The following is a 13,297-nucleotide window of genomic DNA, read 5'->3' on the forward strand; positions in this document are numbered from 1 at the left end:
GGCATGAAGGGTCTCATGGACTGCCAAGGAAACAGGACCATAAGAGCTTCAAGAGATGTTGTAGGGCATGGTAGGCAAAGAGCTCTTCCACCTAGACCCAGAAAGGCAGCACTAGTAGAGAGACCAAAGCTGCTCTCCTCCCACCCTTGAAGGAGGGATGCTTCCTTCCAGATGAGAGAAACTAAGGAAAATTGCAACAGGAGAGACAAAGCAACAACTTAAGCTATTCTTTATGTCCATTCTAGCAGTCAGGAGCAAAATGGGAAGCACTAAAGAGGTAACAATGAGAAAGGTTTTACCTTCTTAGCCACCCCATGTTCCTGCAGTTGGATAGAAAAGTACACAAATGTTATTTACCTCTGAGACAGAGCAGTTGAGCTGGAAGATCTGTCCTTCTCCTTCGACCTGCCGCACACACAGTTTGCACACCAGCTCCTGGGTATTCAGACTGAACCTTTCCAGTGTGAAGGTGCAGTGCAGGTTCCTCTGACATCCACTCCAGATGTGGTAAAAGGGAATTTCCTGCAGGAGGAAAGCAAAATGTAGAGTCAGGGGGGAATGTGGGACCAAGGCATAGATGCAGTGTGACTGTGCTAACGTGACTGCAAATTGTCCAGGGGAAAAAAATGTCCATGGAACTACAGCTTAACTACTGGTGTTTCTTAAACACTGTGTGTGACAGTATTTCTTTAAGCCTCACTGCTAGCATTCAGTGTGCATGTTTTGTTATGCTCACCTGGTATTTAGCCAGCAGCTTGCTCTTCCAGAGAGAATGGGCAATGTCATGAATGGACAGACGGAGGTTGTGGGTGCTTCCCTTGAAATGCAAAGTTTTAGGCTCTTCCAAAAGCTGCCCACCCATCTGCTGCTCAAGCTGGAGGACCTCCTGCAGTATTGGGATAAAAAGAAGAAAGTGGTCAGGTTTCATCAAGACAGCACACTGGCCTTCTGAGCCCTCAAGATTCTGTTCTGTTGATGCTGCAATTTGTGTAATACAAATTTAAAAAAATACACAGGCATAGCACAGAATTGTGTGTGTCTGTGAACTGGAACTGCATTAGTTGATCTGATTATAACCCTCCTACCTCCTTCATCCAGCAGCAGCCCAGTAAGGATGCAAGCACCTCTCCTCTGGGAGGCACAGTGTTCTCTCATGCCCTATAAGCAGAAGCTCAGTTCTCTACTTTTAAATGGAATAAAAAGACTTTGCATGCAGTCACTGTTTGAGTACAGGAATAGATCAATCTCCATTGCTCATCAAAATGGACATCTAATGGTAGCTTCACTTTCTTGTTTTTGGAAACTCTTTGTGCAGGTCCTGCTGACATGGGACCTGTGCATACCACTGGTCTGTCAGCTCATGCCTCCTGAGGAAGTGCCCTGTGACAGAGCAGGAGATAACAGACACCTACCCTGACACTGTCCAGGAGGGTGGCATGGAAACAGCACAAGACACTGGGATGGAGCATTTTGTTCAAACAAATACACAGGCTCAGGACTAGTGAAATATTGATCATGTGATTAAAAGCTAGCAAGCCAAGAGTCTGGTTATTCTATGAAGCTAAATATAAGCTTGTAATTAATAAGACCACAGTGGAATGTTTGCTACAAACAGCCTAACTGTGGACCACATGGAAGAAGCAAGTATAAAGGCACCTCCATGAGCCCCATTAGAAGCCAACATAGACAATCTCAGTCACATTTCATAAAAGAGTCAACCAGCCAACCAGTCTCATGTGGCCAAAGACAATCATGGAGATGCTCAAGGAATACAGGGGCACACAAAACTGGGATTCTGCTCCAGCCCAAATAAAGGAGCCCCCATTTTAGCTAAGCTGCTCCTGCCCCAATTAAGGGAGGTAGTAAGCATATAAGAAAAGCATCTGGCAGGCCCTGAAGCTAAAACAATGTTCTTTTATTGGCCATTAGAGGAAAAGAAACAAAATCAGGAAACCTTTCAGATTAAGGTTATGCCAATGAATCAGTTCCAGCCTCTTTCCAGTGCCACCTAATTACTTCATCAAGATGTCTAAAGAGCAATCGATAGTAATTATCTGATTACTACATATCTTCATTATGTTCCAATTACCTCCCTGGAAGGTCCAGATGACTTGTGGAACTGTGTGAGGTAATTTCAGATGCCAGCTCTCAGGCATGTAGGGCAGGGGTGCTGAGAAACTGCTCCAGCCCATGCTGCACCTGCTCTGGGAGCTGCACCACCATAGGGGAAAACTGCAGCTTGATGCTGCACCATCCCACCCACCAGATCTGTGTCTCTAGTTTCAACATCCCACTTCTGGTAGCCACTCTGGGCCACTGTAGCCCTTCCACATGCTCTAACTGGAGGATGCTAAGCAGCCTGTGCTTCTCCCATGCCATTTAGCTAATTAATTCAGATTTAATTTGAAGCCATGACTTGCATAGCCCTTCAAACACGCTGGCTGGTTCCTGCCATGCAGCTTTTTGTTTTTAGAGCAGTGCTTATCCTGCTGGCTGGCACCTGTGTGTCCTCCTGAGCCAAAACCTGAGCAGCATATTGCTTGCCCATGCTGAGGTGGCTGTGGTCACCCTGCCCACTGTCTCTCAGCACCCTGCAAGGCAGGAGTTATTTCCTAGGAGAGGGAGATGTGTAAGGCATCACTCCATCACCTTGACACCAGGACAGCCACAACCTGGCCCTCCTTGTTAAAGCAAACAACAGTGTTCAGTCCAGGCTGTGCCTTTCTTCAATAAAAGGAAAAATACACATTAAATAACAGAGAGAAGATCACAGGCCTACTGTGCCCATTTTGGGGTGTTGTTTTTTTTGAAGACAGCTACTGCACAGCACAAGACAGGTCACCCTGCTACAGCTGAAGTCCTTCACATGCCCCAGTGTGGGAGGCAGCTGTTTCCATGTACCTGGCTGCTCTGCCCCTGCCAGGCTGCCACACACAGGTCACATCCCTCAATCTCAAAGCCACACATCAACAAAGACAGCAAAGCAGAGGGATTTCTTTATCTTATTATCACTTTCTTTTTCTTTCTTTTATTTTTTTTTAAATCTTGGACATCCCCTTCAAAGTGCAAAAATTAGCCTTAAAAAAAGAGGCCAGCGCTCAAGGTCACAACTCCTCTCATCCTTGCCCAAAAATCATTTTTGTGAGCATCCCATCCAGGTGGCTCAGGACCCTGTGGGGCAGAGGATGCTGCATGTGTGATCAGCACTGAGCCCCTGCTGCTCCACAGCCAGGAACCTCACTAAGCTGCTCCCACAATAACTGAGCCCTTATTGATGGCAAACCATTCCACTTCCCTACTGTACTGTGGGTGCTGGCAGCTCAGCTGCAAGTGCTTACTCTGCATGATGAGAGGGAAAAGTCTGCTGGATAAACACTGCACTGTGCTTTATACTGCAACTACTTGTCTTCCTTTGGTGGCTGTTAAAACACATTCAGCATATGGCACGCTCATTCCTAGCTGTAAATAATAACAGAATGCATTTGGTTGCTATTCAAAAATACACACAATCCCCTACAAAGGCTCTTCCAAAGCTCAGGCAGTGCAATATGGGAATATTGCTCTTCCCTACCCTTGCTGTGCTTTGCCCACAGCAACCAGCCTCAAGATATGGAGATGTTGCAGCTGGTGCTTCACCTGCTGCTTACAGCTTTTCTTTCCTCTCCAAAATACCTCTAAACCCCAGGACTTGCTGGCCCAGCCCTGCCTGCATGCCTTGTCCCCACACCCAGTGGTAGTTGCCCAGTGAATGCCTTTCCTTTGGCAGTGCAGCAGTGCCAGGGATGACCTCCCAGCACAGCAGGGCTGCTGCAGCACCAGCTGCTGTGAAAGCACGTGCCAAATGCCCCAACCTTTTTTTCTCCTATCTAAACAGTCATATATTGAGTGTACACAACACTGTTTAGCTGTGGGATGTTGAGCACATGCTGGTTTGTATGTACCACTTCTACATGCCTGCCTATACCCACTGGTCCATAGCCAGCCCTTCCATCTACATCTGTTTTACTCATCTACAGCTGGTCTAGGCTTCTTTTCCCTCAATCTTCTCCTTCCCCAGACCTTACACCTCCAAAGTGCAGCTCATGCATTCATAAGGGTCTGTGGCCAGCAAGTAGATGTGCATGTCCTCATGCAAACCACCAGCCAGCTGGGTCTTGAACCCCATGGGTGCCCCCCCAGTCTTGGGGCAGACATGCCAAAGAGAAAGAAAATTAAAATGCATGAACCTGATGTAAAAAAGCAGTAGGGACTGAGGGGGAAGGTGGCCTCCTGACTTTGCTCACCTTTCCTCACTAAACTGCAGTCTCACTTTGGGGTGTAACTGCAGCAGGAGCCCAAGGACTGACCTGCTGCCCTCCCAGATTTTGGCTGCAGCTTCTCAGGTGAAGGATGGTTCCCCTGTGTGCCTTTCCTGATCCCTTCTGCTGTTGCACTGAATTGGATTAACTTTACCACACAACTCTCCCTACAGTCTATTAGTAACAGACCAACAGCTCCTGAGTAATTCCTAATTAGATTCCTCAGCTCTGACTGCATTAGCTGGCTGGCCAAGGCCCCTCCAACTCAGTTATTATTACCTCAGGCCTTGTCAAACCCATGGAAAATTGTATTATGCAGCACAGGCATAAAACCATCAGGACCTTTGAAGCTTGATTGCTATGAAAGATCTTTTTCACTTTTTTTTTTATTTTTATTTTTTTAAGATGGGGGAAAACAAAAGGGAAAATAATTGTTTCTAAAAGGCTGGTTACACCAATGCAGTGGCAGAGACCAAGCTCCCAGAGGACAAAACCATGTGTCTGCTTCAACCCTTACAGTTTGTTGCCTTTCTTACACATACAAGTAAAGCCTAGGTAGGGGCAGTATCAGACAGTATCAGGGAGGACAGCCAAATGTGCTGCTCTCTGTGATGGAAGCCACCATTCTGAAAAACAAACATCCCCCAGCCAGTGTACTTGAATTAAATCCCAATAACTCCCACCTAGACCTGGGGAAACAAAGGCATGCACAGCAGCAGGATGACTCTGCTTAGTCAGGCTTTGAAATCACTTTGCTGCAAAGAAGTTGCACTACCTACAGCTAAAGGAAAACCCCACCTTTTAATAAACTCAGTTGTGCATTGGAGCTACATATTTCATGAGTGCATCCATTATAGATATCTTCTGTATAAACACAGGTATTTATAAAGAGAAACAGCAAGTGTGGTTACCTCTCTGCCCATCTGCATGCAGTGAGTGTGTGCTTGTGTGGATTATGCAGGGAGAGGAAGGTTATCCAGTTAGGGACAGCAGCAGCTTTGCTTTATTCCAGTTGTGAATTCCCAGCACCAAAAGCTGCACGTGAAGAGGTGTAATAAAGCAGTATGAAAGCAGGCAGTGATTAACGGGCCAGAAGCTTCTTTTATCATTATCAACTATTTACAAAGAAGCATTTATATGTTTCCCCATCTCTGGGGAGCTGGCACTTAGCATTAAAAATACATGAATAACGAATGAAGCCCCGTGTACCTTATGGCCTTTTAATAATGCAAAAACCTCAGGATTCAGGATATGATACAGGTAAACAAAGGAAAAAGACTGGTGGGCGGAAAATAGTGTGAGATCCCTATGCAAAGGACAATTTATAGTGTGTGAGGGTTAAACTGTGAAACAGCAGCTTGCTGTCAGGCCCTTCTTCTAATCAGAAAAATAACCCAGGGAGCATGAATACATGGAGAGAGGGTCCAGGCTCTGCTATGACTGCAGTCCTGTGACAACTGGGCAGGGAGAGGGAGAGCAAGCCAGAGAGCAAGAGCCACCTTAAGAGCATCCTGCGTGTCGTCGAGGCAGTAGACCCGGATGCTGTACTCCAGGGAAGAGCAGGACAGCGGCCCAAAGATGGCCAGTTTGAGACGTTTGGCTGCTGCCTTGGTGATGGACTGTCCCACCAAGGCATAGGTGCTGAGGGTTTCTGTCAGGATATGGCAGGCCTCCGGGTCCAGCTGGATATAGCACGGGGTAGTGAAGTTTTCCTCTCCGACCACCACCACATCCTAAGAGAGAAAAAGGCCAAGTTACAGCATGTGACCCCCCCAGAGCTACTCTCCTTTCAGGCAGCACTGCCCCTCTCAAGCCTGGATGATGCAAAAAGTGCTTGCTGTTTGCCCCTTAGATTAATCAGGGTCTAAAAGTCCTGCTTCCTGCTTTTCTCCTGTGTAGGCACAGGGAGCAGGTTTCTCTGGGGTGCTGGTGATGATGTTGGAGGTTGAAAACTCCCCCTTTAAAAGCACTCCTGCAGAGTTAGGCAAATAATGAAAATATCACCAAGACTTTACTGAAAGAGATATTGCAGAACTAATCATTTGGTGACCATGATTTAGCATCAGTAGTCTCAGGCATGCTGAATAAATAACTGCCCTTCACCTCCTAAGCACGACAATAAGGAGTTATAAAAACTCAAGGAAGGAAGTAACCTCTGTGATGGCCAAATACCACATCTATTTGAAATATCACCTGCTGCTTCCTCAGAATAATCCTCTCTGATGAGACTGCAGCATGAGGAAGAAAAATACTGCCAGAATGCAGATGACCTCCCCACCCAGGGCGTGCAGGGAAACAGCTCCCCTGCTAATTTCTGCATCCAGCCCTGCGTGTAACATCCTGCACACGACACAAGGTGCTGTGAGAGGGGGCAGAAGGGACACATCAGCACTGGTGACAGTCTCTTGCAAAGCCACTACGTGCCACACGGTGCTCAGCACAGCTTGGCCACTTCACCCCTGCTGCCTGCAGCTCTGCAGCACAGCCTGCACGCCTGGCAGCTGGGAGCAGTGGCTCAGCTGGCATTCGGTGTTAAGCTTGGCTCCCTTGGTCTCAGGAGTGGCAAACCTGCCATGTTTGCAGCAGTGGCACAATATCTTTGGAGGACAAGGTGATGCTGCAGGGCTGTGCATGAGTGTGTATGTGTGAGGCTCAGCTTGGAGGAGCTGCTCCAGAGCTGACAGGAGGAAGAAGGGATGACAGGATGGCCAGGGCCCCAGGGATGCTGCACACACAGCAGGGTGGGGCAAGGCTGGCAGAGCAATCTCTGCCTAGGGCAGGAGGAGGATGGGGGAAATGAAGAGGTGCCAGTAGCACACAGACACAAAGAAGGAACACCTGTGGTGCCACGGGTTGGGCTGTGGGGTGCAGATTAGCTGGTGAGACAGAGCTGAGTTGTGCTGCACGCTCCCTCCCTGCAGGAAAGAGCTGGTGCCACAGGCAGGGGGACAAACACAAGAAGCTTTTGAAGACAATGCTGGACATGGCACTTCTGCTGCTGTCAGCCCAGCTGCCTTCAGAAGCCATCCTGACCTTATTAAACTTACCAGTAGGAGGAAGTGCCCTTGCCAAATTAATTATGAGACCAAACTGGTGGCAGCAGGGACCTAGGAGCACAGGGCTGGAGAGGAGGGCTCTGTCAGGATGGCTCAGCCTTGCTGAAAGCATCACTTCACGCTCCAGTTATAGTGGGAAGATTCTTTTGCCACACTGCCTTGAGACATTCTCCTGCTATGCTCTGGCAAAGAACCACCTCAGGCTCCCACCATGGAAATCTGCTAGTACTGGGAGGTGCCAAAGTGCCCCAAGACAGATCTCTGACGGGCAAGTGGCAGCTCAGACATCTCAAAGGAAAGGGCACTCCTGCCTGTAGCAGCCATGTGCCCCACATGGAACCCCCAAAATGCAGGCATCCATCAGAAAGGCAAGCAGAGGACTAGCAGAGAGCCCTGCCTGCAGCCAGCAGCAGGCTGGGGCTCTGCAGCCTCACCTCCCAGGGTCCCTGGGCAGCCTGGTGCTTCAGCTGGATCTGCCAGTCCTCTGTGTTGGGCTCTGCGCAGTGGTGCATGGTCAGCACCACGGGCCGGGTCAGCAGGGCTCCTGGGGGGCCACAGCTCACCACGGGGGTCAGCAGGGCCTGGCTGTCTTCTACAGGTGGCCTGGAGAGGAGACAGAAAGAGGGACACGTTAAGTGAGTCAAAAAAGAGAAAAAGGTTCATTTGGGTGCGTAAAAACAACCAAAAAAAAAAATCCTTCTCGTAACGTAAAAAAGATTGTGCAAGAAAAATTGGTGGGTTTTGTTTTTTCTCCATTTTTTTCCAAATCCATATTTAGTTCCTTTATTTGCTTTTGTGCCAAATATCACTCGTGTCAAAATGCAGGTTTAGGTGTCAGCAAATGACAGGCCATATTTGCAGAGCACACTCCACCCTGAAGGATTCTTGCAGATGGTATGCAGGGGTTTCATTTCACCCACTGCCAAAATGTGGTCACTGCTGCACTTGGCAGTTGTTCAGTAACACAGAAAAATGAATGGTGGCTCTTGTAGGTACCACTTGTGAGAATTGTTTACTGTCAGGACAGAGAAAACTTACAAAGAGAGAAAGACACTGAACTAATAAGCATGTGAGCATGGCTGAAAGTGGTACACAGCACATCTGGGATGTGCAGTTTGAGTTCTGAGTCATCACCAAACCCCTGATACTCCATTTTACTTGAAAGGCATTCAGATACACTAGAATGGCCATTGCAAATATGCCTGCAGGGACCAAGTGTCACTGCTGGTGAGGGAGCAGGGATGAAGGGATGGTAAGGAATAGTGCAAGGGTAAAATACACTTGTAAAGCCCAAGATCTCTAGTGATCACCCTGAGCTGTTCAGCTAAAAACACAGGTATTATCCAGTTTGCTTGCTGCCCGTCACTAGGAGTTGGTGTTATGGGAAATCATATGAATATTTAGGATACATAACATATATGCTAGTTTGAAAATGATAGTGTGTGTGCATGTGTGTGTGTGCACATGTGTGCAAGTGCAAATCATCCCAGACCAACTGCTGAGGAGCTTGAAACAAGAGGAAGCATGAGTGACTTTAACTATCCTGACATCTGGTGTATGACAAATACAGCTGAATGTGCCTCATCAACTGCCTCCCTAAATAATAGAGGACAAATTCATGATCCAGAAATCAGCAAGTGGGAGATTAAAAGCGTTCAATGTGATCTGCACTTACAGTCCTGACCTGCTCACAGGACCAAACGTGCTCTGCTCTGGCTGAGGGCTCAGCCCCATGCTGCATTTACAAACACATCTGCATCAGACTTAGACACATTAGCTGAGACAACATTGCTGCTTTTTTTTCTGCAAGTCGTTGTCTTTACCAAGAGAAAAAATACACAGCTGTAATCACAGAAATATAGAATATCCTGAGTTGGAAAGGACCCACAAGGATCATTCAGTCCAACTCCTGGCCCTGCACAGGATTATCCCCAGGAGTCACACCCTGTGCCTGAGAGCATTGTCCAAACACTTTATTGAACTCTGCCAGGCTGGTGCTATGACCACTGCCCTGGGCAGCCTGTTCAGTGCCCAACCACCCTCTGGGGGAAGAGCCTTTTCCTAATATCCAACCTAAACCTGCCCTGACACAGCTTCAGGCCATTCCCTTGGGTCCTGTCACTGTCACCACAGAGAAAAGATCAGTGCCTGCCCCTCCTCTTCCCCTCACGAGGAAGCTGTGACTGCAGTGAGGTCTGTCCTCAGTCTCCTTTTCTCCAGGCTGAACAGATGCAGTGACCTCAGCCAATCTCCACATGGCTTCCCTTCAAGACCTTTCACTATTTCATTGCCCTCCTTTGGATGCCCTCTAATAGCTTAATGTCTTTCTTAAAATGTGTTAGCCAAAACTGCTCACAGGCCACACCAATGCAGAGCTGAGCAGGTAATCTTAGATAACATTTTCAAGGAGGCCAAATCAGAACAGAAGCTATTATGATATCAAATTTATCACACCTATTCTGGCTATTGCAAATATATGTCCATAGGACTAATCTAATTTTGTCCACCTTAATTCTCCCTGCCTATCTCATTAATTTCACAGAATGAAAGAAAAACTTTTGAGAAATCCTTTTTCAAATGGAATGAAGGTACTTTTGAAAATTACCCCTTGTTGTCACAAATGTGGAGGTTTTTGTAACATTTGAGGAAAAAAAGGGTCTGCATTGAAAAGCTTAAATCTATGCAAATCAGTAAATCCAGATGATACACATCTGTGGAAATTAACTGATGAGTTTACTAAATGACTTAACAATTGTTTCTGAAAATCCATGGACTGGAAACAAACAGCTGTGATATAGATGTTTTTCAAAAAAAGATGTAAAGTATAACAATCTGGACAGCTACCATGTATTGTGCCAGCTATTTTAGCCTAACAAACAATACACACAATACACAAAATAAATGAAACACTAGCAGACAGAGTACCAAGTCCAGCTCCTCTTGCATACTGCAAGGAATCACTGGATTCAGATTAAGAAGATGAGGTATCACTTTTTTACAAGGCCATACTGAATAAGAATTGGACAGCTTTTCACTAAAACATTCCTTCTTTTTCTGACTCATTTACAATGTTATTTTTTTCATAAGAAGCAACAAGAAGCTTAAGCAACACTCAGAGTGTGTCAGTGGTCATCAGCCTTGGGAACTGATGGATATTTGAACACTCTCCTATGCTCTAATTCAAGAAATTTCAAGAAATAGCATCTTATGAGAAAGATCTCTCAAAATTGTAATATATATATGTAAAGCAGACATGACCAGCTATAGAGTTAATCATCTAGTTAACATGACTTCATCTAAAGGTACTGACCCATGAAAAATAAAAGAAAGAAAATACAAACTTTCATAGATTTTTGGACTGAATTACAGAACAAGCAGTCAAAAAGAATGCAGCAGTAAATATATCATGATTGCCTTAAAAAAATTAACATGGTGCCTTTTAGGTAAAAAATGAGTTAAAATTAACAAGCACTGATGCCTGCAGTCAAAAACCCCAAAAGGTCATTAAAATAATATGGTACTGATAAATCATACAGTCTGAAGTTGTCTCCAAGTAAAGTTAAGTTTAGTCACTGCTTTGTGCCAAAATTTTTTTAACTGTAAGATTTTAGGACTCTGGGCATGATTCTGCACTGCAATATTTTATAGCTGATTAGAACAAGAACAAAAAAATTATGCAGAACACCAAGTCAGGATGTGTTGCAGACTGCAGAGTGAGGAAGTGAGATGGGAGCTGAATGCAAGGATACAAAGGGCATACTAAAATTACCAAGGCTTAATATTTTTTCCCCATGTCCATAAACAGCATCTTTGCCACCAGACTTAGAAGATCTTCTATTTATTGCCAAGTGGATGAGATATGCATGGTTCTGACCTGAGTATTTATAACAGAGAACAGTCTGATTAATGAAGAGCAGAAAAAATGGGCCAGTTGTGGGGATGCTTGACTTTACAGTCCTAAATTCACAACCAGGCACACATCAGAGACTGGCACCCCAAAATTACTGAACACCTGCTGGTCCTAGTGACTCTCCAACATCCACCTCATGCAGATAAACCTTTAAAAACTGAGATGTGATGAGTTGCAGAGAAGTTCTGCAATGGTGTGAAGTGGATCACTATTACTGTTAACCTCTCTCTGACTACTGGAGGCCAGGATTTCTACTCACAATGTGAAAAACACAATCATTACATTTACAGGTAACAATTTATAAGGAATCATTGCAAGTAATAGTGAAAGCCAGAAAATAATGGCAGAATTCTAGAGAGGGTAAAAATATGAGTAGGAAATAAAATCTTATTAATTGTACAGTAGCTCAGGCTGGAGCAAAGAAGTTCCAAGGAGTTACATAGTAACACAGAAAACAATAAAAGTGAACAACATTCCAGGTGAGCTTGCTGCAACACAGCAGGCATCAACATGTAAGGTGATGCAGTGACAAAAAGCAAATCTGATTTCTGGCGTTGTAGGGGACAAGGCATGTCAGAGCACATCACAGTGAGGTTCCCTTCCCAGCTCTTACATGACTGCAGGTAGCAGCAGCGTGTTTAGGGACCACCACCAGATCTCTGAAATAAACACCTGATATTCCCAGAGGAATGAGGCCAAACATCACAATGGAAAAGTGACAGGAAAATGGAACAAAAATCTCCCAACAAATCTTTTCTCGCTTCTCACTGTTTTCAATTTCCATTTTAAAACAAAAGGATTATGCCTTGGTATAGCTAATGAGAACAGAAACAGATGCAGTAGACAAGATACATTATACAAGGGATATTAATCGTTCTTCTTCAAAGCATAAACCAACAGTAATTCATGGAATTAGTAAACAACAAATTCCCCTGAAGACAAGTCATTGTGTAGTCACTCATTACAGGCAATTTTACTCCTTCTCCTGAAACAGGAGATGCAGCAGCAGCAAAGCCAGGATCCCAGCCTAGAGGAGCACATGTTGTGACCAACACTGAGATTTAAGTGTTATAGACTGTGGGACATCCAGCACAAACAGAGACACAGGGGAGTTTATAGAGCATATAAACCTATGAGAAGAAATGAGAAAAACTGTGGGCTATCTGTTAGGCTGTTATCCAAAATGGAATCCCAAACCAAACCCCCTACAAAAACCCCCATCTACATGGCTTTCACGTTAGGCTTGCAGGAATCTCGGGATAACTTTGTAGAGGAGACTGGGCACTCAGCTGTATAACTCCAAAAACAAAGAGATACCTTTGTTTTACAGAGATCCGAGACTAAAATTCAACTCACTGCTTAGCTCTTCTATTAAAAGGCACTAACAGTAACTGAAAGGCCTTCAGATATTTTTAGATGTTTTCCCATCCCTCAGAGATTATCAAGAACAGCCAACTTATATTTAAAAGCAAACAAACTTTTATTCACTATATCTGGTCCCTTCACAATCAAATTTGTGTTTTTAATGGGATTACTCATTTGAAACTGTCTCCCTGTAATAAGCCAGACCATATTCATTAAGGTAGCTGTCAGACAGCAGATGTGAGCACCACTAGATAAATCTCTGCTCCTCAGTGGGACTACAGTGTTCTCCCTGCCCCTGTGCTCCAGGCAATCCCAGCAGCTCAGGAAGCACAGGATGGAGCAGGGAGAGAGGAATGGCTATCACATAGCAACAGATGGCAACCCTTCTACACAGCTTAGCAAAAAGTTAGAAGGAAGATATTTCATTTCTCCTTTCATTGTTGGGGCTTTATTTTTTAGTATGTGTTCTTAAGTTTCAAACTTAATATTCTTGACAGACCCTGTTTTTTCTGACAGTCTATTTTCAGAAGAGAAGTACTCTGAGAAGTTTGCCCTCCCCTTTTGCTCATGCTCTGGTCTTTTTCACGCTGACTTTTTCAATTATAGTGACTGGCACTTCAAGAAATTGTCTTCTGGAGTTGAAAAGTAATTTTGTTTATGCAACTGAG

At 45.2% G+C, this 13,297-nt stretch overlaps 1 protein-coding gene across 2 annotated transcripts in view; it reads right to left on the reverse strand.

The window, feature by feature from the left end:
- UNC5C (unc-5 netrin receptor C) overlaps positions 1-13,297 on the reverse strand; it is a 241,245-nt gene that overhangs the window by 6,385 nt on the left and 221,563 nt on the right. For both annotated transcript variants that reach the window (XM_056489838.1, XM_056489837.1), the window contains 4 exons: positions 7,789-7,957; positions 5,798-6,031; positions 737-886; positions 358-522 (listed from right to left, as the gene is read on the reverse strand). In XM_056489838.1, coding sequence (XP_056345813.1) covers positions 358-522; positions 737-886; positions 5,798-6,031; positions 7,789-7,957 — 718 coding nt within the window. The remainder of the gene's footprint in view (positions 1-357; positions 523-736; positions 887-5,797; positions 6,032-7,788; positions 7,958-13,297) is intronic.

This window comes from Oenanthe melanoleuca, chromosome 4, assembly GCF_029582105.1.
Source record: "Oenanthe melanoleuca isolate GR-GAL-2019-014 chromosome 4, OMel1.0, whole genome shotgun sequence".
Taxonomy (NCBI): Eukaryota; Metazoa; Chordata; class Aves; order Passeriformes; family Muscicapidae; genus Oenanthe; species Oenanthe melanoleuca.